The sequence below is a fragment of the Rhea pennata genome, chromosome 12 (assembly GCF_028389875.1).
Source record: "Rhea pennata isolate bPtePen1 chromosome 12, bPtePen1.pri, whole genome shotgun sequence".
NCBI lineage: Eukaryota > Metazoa > Chordata > Aves > Rheiformes > Rheidae > Rhea > Rhea pennata.
In genome coordinates this window covers 17,823,628-17,844,869 of record NC_084674.1, presented here as the reverse complement: position 1 = coordinate 17,844,869, position 21,242 = coordinate 17,823,628, and the positions used below count along the sequence as shown (strand labels likewise).

General features: G+C 43.9%; 1 protein-coding gene across 5 annotated transcripts in view; it reads left to right on the top strand.

Annotated features, from left to right (window-relative positions):
- The window catches only part of FBLN2 (fibulin 2), a 117,343-nt gene extending 100,033 nt beyond the window's left edge, over nt 1-17,310 (top strand). For all 5 annotated transcript variants that reach the window (XM_062585379.1, XM_062585381.1, XM_062585382.1 and 2 more), the window contains 9 exons: nt 1,019-1,153; nt 3,243-3,380; nt 3,686-3,829; nt 7,148-7,276; nt 7,810-7,935; nt 9,220-9,336; nt 10,170-10,298; nt 14,473-14,596; nt 15,324-17,310. In XM_062585379.1, the coding sequence (XP_062441363.1) occupies nt 1,019-1,153; nt 3,243-3,380; nt 3,686-3,829; nt 7,148-7,276; nt 7,810-7,935; nt 9,220-9,336; nt 10,170-10,298; nt 14,473-14,596; nt 15,324-15,681 (1,400 nt within the window). In that variant the 3' untranslated portion in view covers nt 15,682-17,310. The remainder of the gene's footprint in view (nt 1-1,018; nt 1,154-3,242; nt 3,381-3,685; nt 3,830-7,147; nt 7,277-7,809; nt 7,936-9,219; nt 9,337-10,169; nt 10,299-14,472; nt 14,597-15,323) is intronic.
- The last annotated feature ends 3,932 nt before the right edge of the window (nt 17,311-21,242 follow it).

The following is a 21,242-nucleotide window of genomic DNA, read 5'->3' as shown; positions in this document are numbered from 1 at the left end:
TTGTACCTACCTGGGAATGACATTCCACAGCCAAAATGAAAACCTTACTTAAATCATATTTATTCTATTGCATAGTATGAAACCAGCTTTGTGTGCAGAGATTTTTGTAAGATTTTGGGGAGAATGATTAAAAAAACAAAAAAAAAAAAAAAAACCCTGCTCCTTCCTATCTCCACCCGTCATGGCTTAGAAATATTTGTTCATCATGCTGTTTCTAGCTTTCATTACTGAAATGAGCAAAACGTGATTTTGAAATGCTTTCATCCCTAGCCTATCAAATGGGTAATTTTAAAAGTGGGGCATATTTCTTCCCAAATTGTGTCTTCTATTCTGTGAACTGGTATTTAAGTGAAAAAAAATTTTTATAACTCCACCTGCTGAAATCAAATCGCTTTAAAGATTGAAATAAAATTTTACACATTTCTTTGAGCCTTCAGGAAGCCTCTCTCCACATTTTCTTGTGAATCTAACCTAATCTAATGTTATATTCCTCAGGAAATAAATATCTTATGTGACTCCAGCTGCGGCAAGGCAAGACATTTCCATACCCATCTCTTGCAGCAATCCCACACCAGTAGCTCCTGTCTATCTGGCATAAAGCAGCAGCACTGATATATAGCTGGAGCTGTGAAAAACTGTTAATGAGCAATAAGCGTGAATCACTTTCTCCCTCACTTAGCCAGGAGGTTTCTACGCAGTAAATGGGAAGCTGGTTATCAGCCCTCTCCTGACTCTGCCTTTAATCAGTTCTGTCCATCCCCCGTCCTCGGTGAACACAGCATTTGCTGTTTGGAGCGGGAGGCAGAGGGTATCTCCATGAGGTTTGGGTCTCTCAAGCTACTTTAGAGTAACAAAAGATGCTGAAATAGCACATCCTTATATCAGACCACTGTCTATATTGACCTTCTTTTGGAAGAAATGGTTTCACATGAGCTTTTGGCTCCTTCCAAAAGAGAGCAGGAAGAGGCAGATTTATTGATAAATATGAGGCACTGAATTGTCTGATTGCTTCTTGTAGACATAAACGAATGCGTAACGGATACACACACCTGCCAGCGGCGGGAGCACTGTGTCAACACCGTGGGATCGTTTAAATGTCTCCAGGAACTGAGCTGTCAGCTGGGATATGAGCTGAAGGATGGAGAATGTGTTGGTAAGGCGAGCATTTCTCAGTTGATGCAAATGGTGTTTCTGAGAAGGAAAGGAAGGGGACTGTGAGGCACATTATTATTGCTAGCCCATGATATCAGAATTGAGCTAGGCACAACTGGTCATCATGGAAACGTTTGGCTTCACAAGCCCCTTCTGTATGTTCCTTTCTTTGAAATAGTTTCCGACAGTAACGATAAATAATTTGGGAAGTACGTGAAACCTTATGATTTAGGACTTGTCCTGCCGTAAGGGGCTGGGGTGAGATGTCGCTGCCGGAGGAGCTGCTGTTACCTCCTCGGGGAGCTCGGCTTTACTCCGGTGGAGCCGATGCTGCTCCCGGCTGCGGGCTGAATCCCAGCCTGCACGGGTCAGGGCGACGCAGTCCAGTCCTTCCCGTGCTCAGGTGACCCGCTGCGTTTGTTTACACCTGCATTTATTTACATGGGGTGAAGAGGTTATCCTCGCCTCCCCCTTCTTGGTCTGCTTAGGGAGAGTCTTCCAGAGGCCAGGCACAGTACAGGTAGCACAGCCGACGCTATGCTGCCGCATGTGAGTGTGCAGGAGATCCCTTCTCAGGTCAGAAGTCAGAGTTATTTACTCCTAAATTTTTATGGAGTTTCCTGACAGCTGAAGTAGGAGATGCCTAAGGAAAGAACTTAGTGCTTGACGTGTAACAAATGTTATAAAATGAAAATAATCAGAATTTTCGCTTTATATACAGCTATCATAACTAAACCTGGCATCACTTGAAGGGTCTGATTTTGAGCCCCTCTTCTAGTGTCCAATTCTATAGCGTTTCTAACATTTATTAGCAATCTATATTACTTTCTAATCTTGAAGTTAGATTGTAGCTATAATAGATTATCGAACTTATAAATTGTTTTTAAGTAGCTTTTAAATTAATGAACTTTAAGAAGGGCTGTTATTCCAAAACTACTCAGTGTAAAATTGTCTACATATAACTATTGATTTTGTAGCATTTTATGAAATACTGAATTCCACATTGTTCTGCATCTCCTTCTATATCTGTGGTTGGAAGATTTATTAATATAGCACCTTCTGGAAGACTGGTAGTGTTATTTCGTGACTTTTACACGGCACTGAGGTGTTAGAGTAGAAAGGTAAGTGCCGAAGGGTCTTCAGTTGTCTGCCTGGAGATGTGGAGAACTCCTGAGCCACATGGTTTGCTCTATTTGTCTTCATCTTCTAGTAAATGCACTCATTATGAGTAGTATTAGTAAAATGTAGTATTAGAAAGGGTTCCCAGAAACTGAGCTTTGAATGTATTTTTACTGGCATCTCTGTCCTGCAACTGAGCAGTACCGCAGAACCAGCTGAGCTCCGCAGCCGCTCGGCGCAGAGCAGCCGGCTGTGAATTTCTGAGCTCGAGACTTGCGGGAAGTGTACCTAGAAAGCAGGCGTTAAATTGGTGAAGACCATTTAGGAGGTAATTTCATGTAGACAATAAAAAGGAGAAAACTGTGTTCTGCTCTGGCTGCAGAGCAAGAGAAAAAAGCAAAATTGGTCACTGATGTTATTACTTCTAATGTTATTACTTCTTACATTCTTCAGAGGTGCTGGGTGTTCGGTTTGTGTACTTACGTACGTATGTGTGTACCCTTGGTCTGTGCACAACATGAAATCCTAGCCTGTTTAAGTCAGGGGCTCTTTTAGCATCAAGTTCAGCCTAGCCAGGTATTTTTTAGAATTCCTGAAGTCTGAGGAGTAAGAGAATCATTCCACTTTTGAAATAGTGTGATATGCATTTTGTGTGCCCTTATTTCTAGTTTTATTCTGGGCCTTTGGGATGTTAAAATGGCCAGTGTTTCCTGCTTGTGGTTTAAAAGCGGTGCAGTGAATGCTGCAGTGGGGGCCGGCACGGCGCTCGTTGCAGAGCTGCCCCGCTCGGGAGCCGGGGTGTCCGCGGGCAGACGTACCCGCAGCTCCGAGCCTCCACAAGCCCTTTTGGGTGGCTGGTTTACATGATGCTTCCTAACTTCCTTCCTGAGAAAAGGTTCTAAATAGTTGTGAAGGCTATTGAAAACTGCAGCTCAACTAGTCACAAACTGGTGTTTTGATCTGATTAACAGATATTGATGAATGCAAGAGAGGAACTCATAGTTGTAAAGTAAACTTCGTTTGTCAGAATACGGAAGGGTCATTCTACTGTGAATCAAAGCAACGGTGCATGGATGGATTTCTGCAAGACCCTGAGGGTAACTGTGTTGGTAAGTGTCAGCAGCAATATGTTTGTAATATGTGCAGCAGCACTGGCTAACTCCTCTTCCTTTTAGTCTGTCCATTGGGTGCTTATTGACCATGTGCAATTTTCCTTAAATCTTGCTGTGAATTAAGTGTAAACATTGCTGATCTTTTGAAGATACGTGTAGGAGCATACTGAATTTGAAAGGATTAAAATAACAAACCCTCATCAGCCTTATCTTTGTAGTACAATAAATCAAAATTAATGAAAAGAAGCGAGAGCTGGAAGAAAAGGGTTGCTATCAGTATTCTAACTCATTTTCTTCACCAGATATTAATGAATGCACATCTCTCCCTGAGCCATGTAAACCAGGATTCAACTGTATCAACACTGTTGGCTCTTACACCTGCCAGAGGAACATGCTGACCTGCAGCAGAGGCTACCACGCCAGCGAGGATGGGACCCGCTGCATCGGTAAGGTCAAACTCCGGTCTCTGCTCAGGCACCCTCTCACAGGCAAAAGTGCATTTCACTTCCAAAAGAGTTTTTGAGTTACCTCCAGTTTCACAGATTTATCTGAGGGATGGGAATTTGCTGTGGACATTTGCTGTCCAAACAGCCCGGTGGTTTGTGTGCACTGTCGGACGCTGCAGCGAGGTCTGAGTGCGGTGCTGGGTTCCTGCGGTGACCCTGCCTGATGGTGATGTTGACTGCACGTGCGAGTGGCTGACTTCTGTTCTGGAGTGTATGAGATCTAGCGACTTCTTCATCGCATGCTGCCAACCGAAACCATGATCCTTTGCTAATTTGTACAGTATCTCCCTGTAAATGATAAAATCTGAAGCCATATAAGCAGCATTATAAAAGGTGTTTCCATTTAAATTCGGTTGTACAATTGCTTAGGATAAATTCTTTTCTTTGTGAAAAGAATGTGGAAATACCTATGTAGGCTCGGATACCTCCCACTGCTGACTTGTGTGGGCACTTACTTATTCCAGTGTGCGCAGAGTGTTCCTGGCTCGGATTTCCTGCCCTTTCTGCCTTTGCTCTGTAGGTGAGCACACGGGGCACAAAGGAGTTGAGGCCTGGGCCTTAGTGCCCAGGGAAAGGCTGGGTTTGTATTTTTGAATTTCATGTGTTCTGTGCTACACGCAGTAGGAAATGGTAAGACAGCAGCTGAGGGGGCAAAAAAATAAATGACAAATCAGCATTTCGGTTAGTGATGGTATCCTAAAGATTTCTATTTATGTTACCTTTGAACAAAAGGAGGGACGGGAAAGCTTTTGCGACTGGCCGGGTGGGCAGAAGCCTTGCTCACAGCTGTGTATTGATCTGGTCCCCACTCGCATTCATAACTTATAAAACCCCTCTTGTGAGAAATTGGAGACAGAACCGTAGTGAAAAATAGCGGTATGGCTTAGAGGGCCCCAGTCAAATAAATTTCCACTTCCTCCTCTTTGCTCTTTACTACCCTCTCTCTCCTGTCATGCTTTTACCCATGGGACTGTCCAGACTACACTTGGCCAGTGAGAAGATGGGTGAGATCTGGCATCAGGCAGAAGAGTGCAATACTGAACGTAATTAGCTGAGGAGATTGAGAAAGCTTCCTAAAACAGCTCCAGTGGGTTGTGTTTCCTAAACTCAGGGCAAAGAGGTGCAGTCTCATTTGCTGTCTCATTGCAGAGCAGCTACGGCTGTTGTGTAGGGGCAGCTCTTCAGCTGGTTTCCATCAGTCCTGTTTCAGCAAAGCCAACGAGGCTAGAGCAGTTTACACCTCCTGAAGTGAGGGGACCCTGAGACTGGTTTTAGGGTCATATAGCAGTTATATGTTTAAGGCAGATGAGATAACGTGATGTAAAGTAATTACTAATGTTTCTAATTTACATGATTGACTGCTTTTAAAGAGCAGAAGTAGGGAAACTGTTCAGGGTATTTGGCATCATTTCTGTTTGATTCTAGGAAAACAAATACTCAGTGTTGATTGGGGCTCTCTCTGTCGCTGGGTGCTATGTCTCAGTTTGCAGCCTGAATTTTGATATTTTTTGGTAGGAGTTTCTTTAAGTAGGAAGAGAATATGGAGAAGAAAAAGGAAAAGCATATCATCCTAATTTCCCATTTCTATGGTAAAGACTAGTTTCTTCAAGGTACTACAATGGTTAGTTGGACTCCTGATTCAGAGTTACTTAAAGTAAAATAAAATACATCATCTGGATGTGTTTCTGGCGTAGAGCTAAACTTCTGCTGTCATCTCTGTTTAGAAGATTCATTTTCTTTGGAAAAGTTCATTCTTTTTCATTCAGTAAATCAATTTGTAAAAGCTCTCTCATATATTTAATTGAAAAATACTGTAACTACCATGAAAAGTAGCACACTTCTGATGGGATAATTCCCTAGTAGTAGTTAAAGGCTGAATACAAAAGAATATATAATTTTGCACAAACTAATGAAACGGTTGCATGCATGAATTCATTGCAAATAGAACTGCTAATACAAAAATTTGTATCTGCATTTAAAACTTCCTTTTTTGATGCTTCCTCTGATCTGAAAGAAAGAAAGAAGGCAGCATTTCAGCAGAAATCTATGAGCTGTCAGCCTTCTTTGCTTGGCAAATTCCCTGCTGCCACTAAACCAGTGCTGGCAGGGACTGAATATGTGCTGAAGAAGTCAGAATTCAGAAGAACAGTATTTGCTTGCACTTCTCACGAGGGTTAATATAATCTCCACTTTTCCAAATTTAAGTATATATTTGGAAACTTGCTCCCATTTCCCTATCATTTTCTGAGCAGGTGACTGCTTTCCAGAGCAACCTTAAAGGCTGGTGTTTGTTAAGAAACTGCCCAGAAACCCTCTGAAATGAAATGGAGCTAGAATTTATGAGTTTGGGTAGAGCAGTCGCCGAAAGGGCCACTGTACAGAGAACTCCCAGCCGTACTTAGGCTGCTATCCTAAGTAATACTGCATGAACAGTGGCTTGGATGGTTGAAGTAGTTAAGGAGGTGGGAGGAGATGACAGGAAAGAAGAAGGATCTGATGGCTTAGAAAGTGGCAGAACTCAGAATACTGTAATAAATACAAATGTCTGAGGGTTGATCAGATTTTTGATGCTTCTTTTCACAGATGGTAGCAGGGATTTGTTAAATACTGATGAGCTATTTAGTCATGTTCTAAGTCTTGTAAACTCTCATCTTCCCCTAAAGATTTTTTAAACTGAGATTAGAAGAGGCACACGTGAGTGGAGAAGCAAGTGACTTGTTGGTATTGGATTTTGGATGAGAGGCCATGAGGAGTTTCAAGATTTGTGTTGATTGAGAGAATAAAAAAGATCAACTTTGGAAAAGAGCAAAAGGTGGTCAGCAGAAGCAAGATTGAAAGGGCAAGAGGAGATGAAAATAGCAATTGATTTAGATCAAGGGATGAGCAGAATTTCTGGCTAGTTCTTGTTTTGCTTTAAATGGCTTGTCATGACTCATGTAATGGCAGAACATCAGAATAGGGTATTTAAATGTCATGATTCGATCAGATTGAAAATGTATTTACATTGAAATGCAGAACTTGCTGGAAAAACTCCATTGCATTTTCACTTTTAAAATAATGTATTGCTTTTCAAAAGTTTAACTTAGAGATAGGTAGACCTGACAGAGAAAAGCAGAGTGGGAGAAGCTGATATTCTACCTCCTGTGTCAAGGGGACAACCCTAAGAGTTCCTGTTTTCTTTCTTTTTTTTTTTTTTCTCTTTATAAACTGTGACATTCAGCAAACTATATTTAAACTAATTGCTCTCTGATTCTATAGATGTGGATGAATGTCAAACCGGTGTACACCGTTGCGGTGAAGGGCAGATTTGTCATAATGTTCCCGGGGCTTACCGTTGTGACTGCAAGATGGGCTATCAGTACGATGCATTCAGCAGAACCTGCATTGGTATGTAAGGCGCAAGAAGAGAGGACGTGATGGATTGATTGAGCCTCGGACCTCGAGGCAATATTTAGTGCTATTGTAGAGCACGCTGTAATTAGTTCTGCAGTGCAGTGTCTCGAGGGATAACGAACGGCATTGCTCCAGGAGCTGCCACCGCCGAGTGCCACCAGCCAGTTAGCGCTCTGCTGCTCAGGGCACTGGCTATGGCTCAGGTGCCCTTGGTTTAGTTTGGCTGCAGTTATCGATTAAAGTCATTTGCAAAGCACTTTTCTATAGGTTGTGCTTCTCCCGCTGTGGAAATTTATCTTCCTGAAATCTTCACAGCCTTCTCCATAAGAGACCATGATACAGCATTTTGGATTTTATTGCTGCTATACACCATTCAGAGCACAAAGGTAGACAGCATAAAACCCGAGGTTGCAGCATTTCGTGTTCTACAAATCTGTCTCTGACATCTTTTAAAATATCCTCCTCCTGCATCTCCTTTGATGTTTTTGTTTTTAAGCTGACTGTATATTTGCTTGTTATGCTGGCAGATATAAACGAGTGCTGGAATTACCCTGGACGCTTGTGTCAGCACACGTGTGAGAATACTCCCGGCTCCTACCATTGCACTTGTTCTTCTGGTTTCCGCTTGTCCTACGATGGGAAACACTGTGAAGGTACCAGATGGTTTTCCATGAAGTAGAACTAACAGTGTGAGTTGAGAGATGTTAGAGAAGGAGTTGAGATGAAATGCAAATACAGTGACCCCATAATTTATGCATGCTCAAATTTGCAGATACTGAGTTAAAGCTCCACGTTGTCAGAGGAGAGCTGACAAACCCTAGTCCCTTGTACTTACCAAATCAGCAATGTGCTACGGGGCAGCTTTCCACGCACACGCTGGTGCCCTGACCAGCAGGCAAAGCTGCCAGTTCCGCTGCACTGGCTCAGGGTCAGGATAGCACTAAACTGTTAAGACACGAGGCTCATTCTGGGTGCCTTTTCCCTCTTTCTCTGTCCTCTTTTTACTGTCAACTTGTTGTAAAGCTATATTGTCTTTCATATTTTCCCAAGAAAAAGCAAAGTGGTCGTCTGCTATTGGTCTGCCTGGGCGTTTGGCAGCTTTGCCTCCCACAGCACAATCCATGTTCTTGAGCTATTTCACCAGTTTAGGTAATTGCACTCTCGGAAAGGACTGCAGACTGGAGAGTGGGAGCAGTGTGGTTTTAGTATGCACCCAGATATACTACTCCGAGAGTTAGAGGGCAGAACCAGTGGAGGAACCTTGCAATACAGGTGGTTGGGATGTGTTGCAGTGGTTACAGTTACAAATTCACCTCTTTCCACTGAATCTATCACTATTTTACAAATTCACCTCTTTCCACTGAATCTATCACTATTTATTTTATTTTATCGAGACATTAAAGCTGATGTAAACTGTTGTAGTTACAACATACATGGTGTATAGCACTTAAAATGTTACAGGGAGATACAGGGAGAGTTTTCTTCAGTGTGGCATTACTTTAAAAGACAACTCAAGCTTCTCCAAAAGTTCTTGGATTTCATTTGAAATATTTCAACTAGAACAAAGTTATTTTATTTTTGTTTCTTTTCTTTTTTCCTTTCCTTCACATACTTTTTCTTTTCCTTCCAGGTGAGGGAAAGGAGAACATAATAAAATCAGGGATTTTTCACTCAAACTTTACTAAAAATGAAACCAGAGACATAACATGTTTGCATGTGTTTACATGGGCATACGTAGAAATGAAGGTTAGGTGCAACACATCCTCATACTTCATGGCATGCTGCCTACACGGCACAAACATCTTGGGATGAAATAGTCCATCTTTATCCACTCTGTCCAGAAGGATCTGATAACAGCCATTCCCAGAGGCAGGTGGTGGGGGGAAATACTGTTCCGAACTGTCGTGGCAATGTTTGTGGGTTTGTTTTGGATGCAGATGTGAATGAATGTGATACTAGTCCCTGCAGCCAGGAGTGTGCCAATGTTTACGGTTCCTATCAGTGTTACTGCAGGCAAGGTTTCCAGCTAGCAGAAGATGGGCATTCGTGTAAAGGTAAGGCTGCTGCCTTGTCAAATCAAATTCAGTGTGTGTACGCTCTTTAACAGTAAGTGCTTTCTAAATCTGAGCAGCACCTAGTGCTGCAGGTGGTGCCTAAGGGTGACTCTAACCATACCCTGCTGCAGAAGCTGCACAAGGTAACTCCAGCTGTTGGAAATGCAGTTTGCTGTGTCATGCCTCCTGCTTGGGGCTGGCAGCCCACCTGGGCGACACAGAGCCAGTGAGGTTACTTCTTAATGGAACTAAAACTTTTCACTGGAAAAAAGAGGAGGAAGAGCAGTTTAGTTAGACTGCATTGACTAAGTCTTCCGCTCAGCCAGGGCTGAGCTGCTTCTAACTTCTGCTGATAGTGGGTGAAAGAGAAGCAAAGCAATCAGACTGGAGAGATGGGAAGGGTTTTATCTGTTCTCATTAAGTTGCCAATACGGACACATAACTTCCCTTACAAACTAACTCCAAAGAGTCTTTTTTTTTAAGAAATGGTGAAGAAATCCCCATTCTTCCAAGCTCAAGGAAGCTCCCAAAGCAATTCTAGAGGGTGAATTACAGAGTACAGGAGAGAGTTTTTCAAATTCAGACATGTTTTAGACTTTCCATGAGTCCTTATACATCTTGCAGCCAGTATCTTGGGGAGCAAAGCCCTATGTTCAGCATTTCAGAAAGCACCGTCAACTGTCCTAGAACAACACCAAACTTTTAGGGCTGCATTCTTGCTTAAGAAGAATGTATTACGAATGTGTCATAGGAGAATTTCCTTGTGCTCCTCAGCCTCCCTTTCCAAGTTGGTAATTTTCTTTTTTGTCATATGTTTGTGATTTTTTCCCCAGATATCGATGAGTGCACACAAAGTGCAGGCATCCTTTGTACTTTCCGCTGCGTGAACGTTCCTGGTAGTTATCAGTGTGCCTGTCCCGAGCAGGGATATACCATGGCAGCAAACGGACGAACCTGTCGAGGTAATGATGACCTTAAGGAATTGGAAGGATTATATCACGAAGCTTTAATCTTTGGAATGATCAAAGACGTTACAGGAATTCAGCCAAGTTTCCATTTTGGTTATTATTGTTAAAAAGCTAGTATTTGACAAAATTGCCATATATTGATATTTGCAGTGTGAGCTTTTCCCTGGATTAGAAAAGAGCAGTAACTGTAGCAACTCAGCTATGTAAGCTAATTGTTTAAATGAGTTTCTAGGGGAAACCACTTCATCTGGCAAGCTGGGGCATTTGATTGCTTGCAAGGGCTATATATCTGCACCCTGGCACATCAGTAAGTCATCTGATTTTTTAGAGGTGCCAGATGTATAAAGCCACAGCTTCCTTATGAGTTTCCTGCCCTAGAAAGCTGGGAGAATGAATCTAGGAGCTGTAATGGGGACTTGGATGTCCTGAGGTTTGCCATCTAAGCTTAAATATGTTGGCTATAGTAAATGCTAATAGAAATGACATGTACTCTCTCACCCCCACCCATTCTCTCTGGGATCATAGAAATGTATGCTGGGTGTCTGGAGTTTTTCATCTGGTGTGCAGCTGTCTGTTTTTGAAGTAAAAATCTCCCATTTCCAAAGGATGCACTGACGGTGTAATGATGAATGAAGATCTGATTACCTTTATGTCCTCCACACACATTCCTGCAGCCAGTTACACTAACTACCAGGCATTTCCTGCTGTTAGTGTTTCAGGAACCCTTCACGTAACTTTTGGTTGTATATCTTCTATGCTTAAATTCTCTTCTCAGCGGTAACCGCAGTGAATTTACACTGCATAAATCACGAATGGCATGAGCATAGCTGATCCTTCACTTGCAGCAGAGAAGTGGACTCAATGACAGCAAGAATCTTCCCACGGGTGGAGGTTTGGGAGGGAGCTTTCTTTTTGCATGTGATTTTATATAGGACCTTAGAATCAGTCTCTCAGTTACACGGACTTTAACTTAAATTCTTGTGTAAAAGCCACCTTTAGAAAACTCGTAGCCGTAGCTCTCCGCTGGTGTTTTTGCTGCATGCTGACTTTCCAAGTGCTGGTGCACTGGCTGCCCTCTCTGCCAGCGCTGTGATTTGAGCTGGGGACGTTTCCCAGGGTTAACAGCGAGCGTCACTGCGCTTGGGCTGCCAGCGTAGCCCTCCAGAGCCGGAGGCGCCCGGCGTGCTCCCGGGGCTGGCGGAGGGGAAGGTGCACCCCCTGGGGCAGCGGGGTCTCCGGGGTGGGACTTTCACAGCCCTCGCTAGCCTCTGCGAAGGGGACCCCCGTCCCGTAGGCTGGTCCTGCTAAGGGCGCTACACCGGTGCGCTTGGAGCATGTTTTCAAAGGACTTACGCGACCTGGTACAAGCGCCTCCTTACTCGGGGAAGGTGGTCGACTTGCAAAGCTTAGCACGTGTGAGGCAACTCTGTGTAGGGGTAAGTAAGCCGGCATTTGGTTGGGCACTGGAAGCAACCCTGGGTGCCTCCCGTTTTTTTGCACAGAGGAGCACGCAGTGCAGCCTTCTGAGCTATGCAAGTGTGTGTAATGGGCAGGCTCACGTGTTGAGGCCTGTTTGAAAACATGGTCAGAGAGACAGCCTGAATTGATGTCAGTTGGACTAAATTCAAGGCAATTATATCAGGTTTCACCAGCCCAAGGTCTGGCCCCAATGGCTCGTCATCCAGCCAGTTCTTAAATTAAAAGTTACTAGTGGTACATTCTTTGGACCTTTCTTTTTTTCATTGCAGACATATGAGTTAAACTTCTTGTGATAGTGTGTCAACATATGGATCTTTTTGGAGAAACTGTGAATGGTATTTTGCAGCATAGCCAGACTGGTGAACTGAGTGTTTTCATGACAATGAACTCAATATGGAAGAAATTTTCTCTTCACCTGAGGGCACTTTTGAGAATCAGCAAGGGGTTTAATTTAATTTGATTCTCTCTCACTTCCTATGTATACTTTTCTTTGCTGGACTTCAAACCACTCAGTGCAGTGTGCAAGACTGGTTCTCATCCCAGGAGAATGAAGGGAGAGAGAGGCTAGAGTTTTCCTCCAAGAGTCTCTCCCCTCTGCGACAACTGGCAGAGCTGCAGAGCCCTGCACAGTCCATGTGGTTTGTCTGTTAGCATTTATTTCATTTTAAAACCTCCGTGCATTGTCTAGACGTTTGGGAGTACACAATGTGACTGTGAGATCTTTGCCAATATTTCTGCTCAAGTTGGATCCCTGTTATTGCATCTGGTTTTCAACATTTTAAGGTCCATGGCTTGGGCTTGTGCATATGTATTATTTAGGTAACCACATTCATGCTCTAGGCCAATAAGTGTCTTTGAGCTTTAACTGTTCTTTGTTGTCTTCTGCAACATTACTTCTTGTTATTGGGAGATATTTATGTTTAACTTAAGTTTTTCAATCTGTGTCTTGTTTAAACTGTTGTTCTTAAGTTGCCATATTCATAATAGCCTTGTGGAGCGTAGGACTCCTGAATCATGCAGCTGTACAGAGGTGGTGACTTGGCTTTGCATGCACACCCTGCTCTGATCCAGAGCCACCTTCATGTCTAGATAAATCCTTTTCCTGATTTAGTTCAGGTTTTTCAGCTCTCAGAAAGCCAGTGAGAAGGTCCTGCTTGCTCTAAACCCCACTTAATTGTATTCTGATGAGATTTGTTTATTCTTGAAGGGTAATTTTTGTCACACTAGGCTGTGAATGACTAACACATAGATGAACTTAGGGCTTTCCTCTATTGATTGTGTGTGTTTTCTGGGGGTGGGGGGTCTCCAGATGGGACACACACACACACACACCCCTTTTCAGCCTGGGTGACCCAGAAGGATGCTGTTTGCCTGGGATATATGGCTGATTTGTAACCTTCTCCATGAAGAATGAGCCGTTGCTGTCGCACACAAGTCCTGCAGTGTGTGAGGGCACTGTCCTGTCAGCCAGGACTGTCTGGTGTGCTCCTGCTGTCCTCAGCACCGCCGCGTGGTCTGCACCGTGCAGGAGTCCCCGCGTGTGCTCTGCTGTTTGCAGCAAGTTAGAGGCTCCCCGGAGAGTTGAGCTTATCACATAGGCGCTGTTGCTTGCTTGGAAAAACCTTGCCTAACATAGGCTAGTGCTAGGCATGAAGTTGTGGTTCAGGGACTACCTGGGATCTGCGAAGCTGTAAAAATTGGCCCATCACTGTTTAGGAAACTATTTACAAACTCTCCTGCGGCAGAATGGCCCTGGGGCAATGGCTGCAGGGGCGGCAGTCATTGCTGGGTCTGAAATGCTCAGGACTGCACTGCCCGGGACAACGGCTATTCGGTTATTTTATTCTGTTGCCCTTCAGCCTAGTTTACAACATTGCTTACACCACCAGCTCTGACACCTCAGGAAAAAAGAGAAAACAACATCACATCACAGTCCTGCCTAGATGTTTGTGTTTGATTTCAACCTCGAATGTTTTCCACAAGGGGAAGTAACGCGAGGGGGCTCCTGGGTTTTCAGAACTTTTCTCCTCAGTGTTTGTTCTTCCCTGCGGTTAAAACAACCCTGGAATGAGAATGGTTAGGCTCACGAAAGCGTGCGAATATTTGTAAAGTGTGGGTAAACAGACGAACGTCTCCTGTGGGAGCAAGCCAGCGCTGGCCACGCACGGATGGCTGGGACCGGCCAGGCCCTCTGCCAGGCGGGAGGAAGCACGAGAAGGGCTGCGAGCTCCTTGCAGAGAGACGGGGCTCCCTCGCTCACTGCATGAAAGGGCATTGGCAATACCCGTTAGCAATGGCAGATAATGCCAAGGAGGAAAATCAGCTTTTTCCTCGGAAGACATTTGAGTTTTAAGACAACTGGAATCAACATGCTTTACTCCATCGCTCCAAAACCCGGGGGTCTTGTGCACAGAGACGAGCCTGGCATAGCTCAGCTGCACGTGCGTTTCACGTCCCGTACGCTGCTATTCGGCTTCCTGCGCCGTCTGCCGGCATCAGGCACGGCTGCTGAAGGGGTAACACACTGCAACCCAGCCGCCAAAACACCAGCCCTTGTTTGCAGATCCAAGCCACAGGCCCCTCTTCTTCTCATACGGACTCCATCTTTTAAGCACGCTATGGCCCATAAAATTGTGGTTACTTGTTTTTGATCTTACTGTGTCTCCTTCCTTGCGTTTCTGCTCACCAGATATCGACGAGTGTGCAATAGGGACCCACAACTGCTCCGCCGCGGAGTCCTGCTACAACATCCAGGGCAGCTTCCGCTGCCTGTCCTTTGAGTGCCCGGCCAACTACCGGAAAGTGTCTGACATGTGAGTGTCCCGCTGCGGTGGCGAGCGCGGCCGGGCCCGGGCTCTGGGGCGCTTTGCGGGGCGGTAGGCTGCGGGCGTACGCCCGTGCTCGGAGCGGCCCCGGGGTGCTTGGTGCCGGGAGCAGACAGGGGTTCCCCTCGCTGGGCCGTGGTCCGCCCAGCCCCGGGGGAGCCTGCGGGAAGCTTGGGAGCAGCTGCGAGAGAGATGGAGACGTGGAGGAGCGCCGAGGGGCTGCTTTCTTCAGGAAAGAAACTCTAGTCACAGGAGGAAATCTTAGTCGCTTATGACTTAAAATATCCTTGTCCTGCCTCTCAAACGAGCAGTTTTGCGAGTTCAGGAGCTGGTTTTCCTCTCCCGTGTTTCAGCTCCCTCTTAGTGCGATGGTTTTGGTTTTCATGGAGCACCCTCCCGGCCTCGCGCCGGCTCCCAGCTGCTGCTTGCAGCAAGGCTCCGGCTCTCCGTTTCCCCACGCTCCCTGCGGCGCTTCCAAACGCTGCTCTCCGTGTCCACGCTGTTTTCCTTACACTGTTGTACTCTGACATTTGTACCATTTACAAGTGTTTTATGGGCACTGGAAAAGCAGAACAAGCAGCTGTAAATCACCCAGCTGAAGCTGGACAGTTTGCTGTTTATCTATCTAACACATGCTGAAGATTTTCTTGACTTTGCGATTCGCTGAAATACGTATTGCGTGGACGCTGAACCCGATTTGTTTCTCTTCTCCTAGGAGGTGTGAACGCATCAGTTGCTTTAATTATCTGGACTGCCAGAATACCCCAGTGCGCATTACCTATTATCAGCTGAACTTCCAAACCAATATCGTGGTCCCAGCTCATATTTTCCGTATTGGACCATCACCTGCCTACGCTGGAGACAACATAATCCTTACTATCAACAAGGGAAATGAAGAGAACTACTTCAGCACCCGGAGGCTGAACTCCTACACGGGCATCGTCTATCTCCAGCGACAAGTGAAAGAGCCTAAAGACTTTTTGTTAGATGTTGAAATGAAACTGTGGCGTCAGGGAACATACACTACTTTTCTTGCCAAAATTTACATATTCATCACAGCTCATGCATACTGAAGCATGTATTGACATTGGAATTTATTGGTGCTATGCTCTTTACCTGTTCTACCAAAGCTTAATACTATTGAACTGGCATTTAATGTATCTAGCCTTTATATTATTTTTCTAACATTGCTTCAAACTTTTTTTATTGGTCGTGTAAATTAAGTTAATTTTTATCTTTTTTTGGTTGTTTGTTTTCTTACATAATTCTTTACATCATCGTTTGACAATGAGCGAAGGAAGGTTTTGAAAGGCAGTACCTGTGTGGTGTTATATGCTGGAACCTTTACTTAGAAAATATTTTTTGACTTAGTCACATCTGCAGGGTACTGCACTAGAAAGGAAAGTTGTTCACTTGGGAGCATTGGTTTTTGCCACTGACTAAGAGAAAAAGGCTTGAGCAATTTCTCTTTATTACACAAACTCATGGTTTGGCACAGCCACTGACATCATGGAGGTTTTGCTGCGTTCAGATGCTGTGTTGAAGGCTGCGTGTGTACACTGACGGTTAGCTCACTTCACATTAAAGGTTTATTTTCCTCCTTCCAACTTTTATAATCTGTCACCTAAAATATACATATATATATATAAATATATATATATAAATAAAAGAAAACTCCACCAGTGAAGAAGCCTATGATTGAGTCTTGCTTTGGTAGGACTACTCATATGCTTAATATTAAATATTTGCAAGACTAAGGCTTTAAAAGAATATTGTGCTTTAGGGTAAAAGATTACGTTGCCATTTTTAGTAGTCATCTTTGTAGGTGCTTGAATTCCTCTTATACAAACCCATTCTATTTAGGTACCTATAGATGCAGATCAGCTGTATTGTAGTTCTTAAAGGAATGTCAAAGAGGAAACATGGAAATAGTGATATAATCAATTACCATTTCATATTTTGACCCTAGGGTGTGCATTTGTGATTTTAAATTCAAAAAAGGGGGGAGGTTGCTTTTATTCTTCAGGAAGATTACTTCATCTATGCTACCAAATGACGCAGAGGAAAATGCTAATTAAATTGGCAGTTTGTATTACGCCATTTAGGAACAGCACAACCTAAGTTTTGAACTGGATTTCCTCCTGTTCCACAAGAAGCTGGATGAGGTCCAAAGTTCAAGGCTGTGACAATGTATAGTATAATCGAAGCATTTGTTGGAATTTAGAAGTGAATATCAGACCCTCTTTACAGCTGATACAAAAAAAAAAAAAAAAAAAAAAAAGAAAGAAAGAAAGAAAAGCAAAAAAAGCTCCAGCATTAATATTTTCTGAGCTTCCTTCGTTCCAGCTATAATTATTCTGCAAAATGTTTTAAGTGAAATACATAGCTACACTATATTGATGTTTACTACACTTTAATAATCTGTTCTTTTCTATAGTAGATCTTATTTTGACCAGTGTATACTGTACATAAAATTACAGAGAAGTCAAATCTTATGGCTTTTCATGCCATAATCAACAATTTTATTATATTGTAAAATATTTGTACTGCAGCTTAAAATCTTGTAAACACCACCTATAGGGTGAGAGAAGAGATGTATTGTATTCATTATATCCCAAGGCCAATTTCTACCACTTCAAATAAGTCCTTTCTAAAATTGGGACTCTCTTACTGATAATAAAATACAAATCTGACAATATAAAGACCCATTCCTGGAGAAAAGTTATTGCTATTTCCCAGCTGTAAAATATGAGATATCTGCAAGTTTGCATACATCAAGCTTTTCTTTGTTTTCCTATAAAAAACCGTTTGGTAAAAGTGACCCTCTTCCATCCATCTTTTTTGCTTTCCGTAGTTAGCAGTTTCATGAGCATTTAGCAGAGACGTGCTGACTGAAAAACACATGTTTATGCAATCTGTCATTTCGGTAAATGCCTATCTTATAGCTACAGGCATGGCAAGATGAGGAGGCAACCGCAGCCGTGAGCCGGGGAGGAGCCTCGCAGGTTCGATACGCGGCGTACGTGCTCAGCAGGGATACGCTTCTCCGTGCCCCAGCGCGGCACGTCAGGAGTCGCTGAAACCCAGAGTTTTCCATCAGCGTTAGCATTTGATTGAGCGTAAATGATATTCAAGCTTCGACAGTCTTTCTTGTCAGAGAACAAATGGACAAGCCATTTGTTACTTGGAGACCTTCTGCTGACTAAGAACAACCATAGTCAATCATGTTAAGGATCTGGCAGTTTGTAACACTGACTTTTCATTTTCTGGACAGGTGACTGATGAAGAAAGTTTTAGAAGAGGCTTTGCATACTGTTACAAGAAAAATGCTATGTTCTGAAAAAACATACCTTCATCAGCACTGTATCCTGCAGGCATTCAAAGAGGAGAGGAATGGTTGCTCTGTGCTACTGGTCAAAGGGAAGGGGAGGCTTATGGTAGATAACTTGATATTCATCTTTTCCCCAAATAACTAGAGGAATGGTTTGCCTCTTGGCCAACTTAAAGCATATTTGCTGTTAGTTTTAGTAGTAGCTGCAGTGTGGGGAGCATTAGTACTGCACACTCGCTTTTTCTTAGGACAGCACCAAAGATTCAACTTGAATAGATGTGTCTACCAAAAACCCACTGCAGACGAGGACATACTTCCCCTGGGTTGGAAAGGCTTTGGACTGGAATTTTATTCTCCTTCTACTGATCTAGCTCATTGGAGGCCCAATTCCCATCTGCAGTAATGTCCCTTTCACTCTATCGGCAAGGTAAAACAGACAGAAAATGAGTGTATACATTGACCTGTATGAAAGAGGGCTTAGTGGAAAAGAGATCAGACTTAGACTGAGCCTTTATGGCCTGTCATACCTTCCTAGCGAGTGAGGTAAGTAGTTCCCCTCCTTGGCTTCTTTCCCCCTCCCTGGTTGAGGTGAGTTAAGAACAGCTACCCAAGGACTATGCAATACGATAAAATTATGAGGAAGACAAAGGTTGCAATCCTAATAATAATAATAAAAAAAAACATAGCAGACTTAGGGCGTAAGATTATATGCATGCAAAACCTCAGAATATTAGTATGTTCCCAAAATTGGATAAGTTTTATGTGGCCTGTCTGAACAAAGTATATTCTGCTTAATTTTGCAGGTTATGTACTCTTGCATCTGTGTAACCCGACCTGTGTACTTGGCTATTGTGATTCTTGGCAGATCCAGTGAGCGCAGAGACTGAGGAAATTCAAATGTGTCACTGCAGGGAAGAAGAAATGAGTATCTGCATGTTTGATGGAAATTTGAGTGGATCAATTATAGGGTTAAACACGAGTTTTTCTTTTGACTGGAATGTAAATAACAAATAGTTGAAATGTTATAAATAGCAGTAGATGGTGAGAAAGATGTTTTTACCTAATTTGCTGGATGGTTTTCTTTCTGCACCAGGACAGAAGTATTTTCCAATTTCCTTGTATGTAAAAAACCACGCGTGTGAATTAGCACAGATACCGACTACGCAGTGCTGGTATTCCTCTGGGAGCTGGGTGCAGAGAGGAGGCGCACGAGCAGCCAGCGCCTTGCTCTTCCTCGTCACTCCAGAGTCAGCTGCAAACTCTGACACCACTGGCTCTGCCTCGGTCTACACAGCTCAGCTGTGGCCAGCAGCGGTAACTGTGAAGCTAATAAATTGCCTCCACAGCTCCCAGCTGGCAGGTGCTGGTGATGCTGGGCACCTGGCAGCTTGGGGGCGGAGCTGGGTCCTGCTGGGGCTGTTTTTCCCTGCTGCCGGTTCAGTGCTGGTGCTTGCACCCTGCTTGCTTGCTCTGGGGGCTGCTGTGCTCCACAAATGTGGCTCTTCTCCAACCATCTCTGTCCAGCTAGAAGCAAGAGAATGCTAAAACCGGTGCCTGCAATGGGAAAGCAAAGGTAATGAGCACAAAAAAGTGAAGCGAGGGCTTGCTGTTCCCTGGTATGATGAGCAAAAGTTGTAGTGCTGAATTTGGGCTTCTGTGTGGTGTTGGGTGCAGGTTTGAGCACATGATTAAAACTGGTGTCCTGTAAGGGCAAAAATATAGTGTGTGTCTTCTCAGAACTTTGCAGGGTTGCAGTTGCTTTCATCATGTTTGCAGGATGTAATATCCAGGTAACCTATTGCAGGTTCTTTATCTCTCTCCTTCTTTTCTCTAGTAGAGGTGAGTGAGAGGCCTTGTCTTTTTCTTTTCTTTTTTTTTTTTTCCTTTCTCCATTGCTTCTGCCTGTGGCATGAGGAAGAGAAAGTCCCAGCTGGGGAGAATTAGAATTCTGGAGTAAAAATAAATTTTTGAGACTAAGTAGAAATCTCTTTCTTTTTTCAGCATTCTGTGAATTGGAGATGTTCACATTGAAGTGGCTGTTGAATATCATAGTTTAATTAGATCCAGTTTCAGTGACGCAAAACTGAAGTAACATGTTTGAGCCTGTTGTATTCTGAAACAAGTTTCTCTTGCATTGCCCTACAAATAGCATCAGCTGTGTGGGGCTACTTCAGCTCTTGGGAGCACTTGATGAGCTTCACCCTCCAAGGGCTCCAGCCTTGCGTGCCTGGTGCATGCGGCTGGAGGAGCTGTCTGGCAGCACAAGGCCACCTTGCCGCTGCTCCTTGTGTAAGGCTCTGTGAGCTGTTCCCATCTCCTCTGCTGGTGCCCAAAGCAGGGTCTGTCCCTGATGCATGAACCTACCTAGTCCCAAGAAGTGCTTTGGTGCAGGTGGTGACATTTGCTTCCCATGGACTGAAGCACCCATTACAGCTGGGTTTAAAAAAAGGTTTCTGCATCTGTCACTAATCTCTTTGTAGCTGGGGCTGGAGAGGGGCAGGATGCCCCTGTGGGACCCTGCACACTGCAATGGGAAGGATGAGAGAAGGTGCTCTGCACATCCATCAGCCTTCTGCATGGTGGCAGAGAACTGTGCCTGCTGTAGGAATCCCCAGCAGGACACTTTAACCAACTGGAGCTAGGACTGGTGTAGTGACGAAGGTGGGCTGGAAGGGAAGGGCCAGTGCTGCAGGAAAAGGACAGTTCGGCCAAATAGCCTGAGGCCAGCCCAACAGGAAAGTAATCAGGTCTCACCCCAGGTAAGGAATTGGCTGGGGTGCGATACCACTACTTTGAACATGAAAATACTAAAAATGATACAGAGATTAGTTAAGTCGTTAAGTCAATACATGATGTATGAGATGGCAGATGGAAATGAATCCTGCCCAGGACTAATGTAGACTATTGCTAGAAACAAGTTTCCTAATGAAGCATTAAATCAAATCTTGCAGAGAAACACCATGTTTCAGAAGTGAAATAGTGGTTATGGGAAGGACCATTTGGAAGGATCAGATTTCAACAGATCGTTCCAAAGAGCAGGAGGTGAATGTTGTCTTTAGGGGAAGAAAAGGGGGAAAAACTAAAACCTAATTTCATTTTGGAATACTGGCAAAGCATAGAGTGCAAAACTCTTCTTTGTGCCACCATTTTTAGAAAGTAATTATAAAACATGTTAGCAAAATAATTGGCTCCATTTAAATTAGGAAAAATAAGTGCTTTGAGAGAAAGGAGAAGTAGAGTTGCCTTTCTCTGGGTAGATGAGTAGGCCTTATGGTAACATTAAGATTGTAGTAGGCTACATCC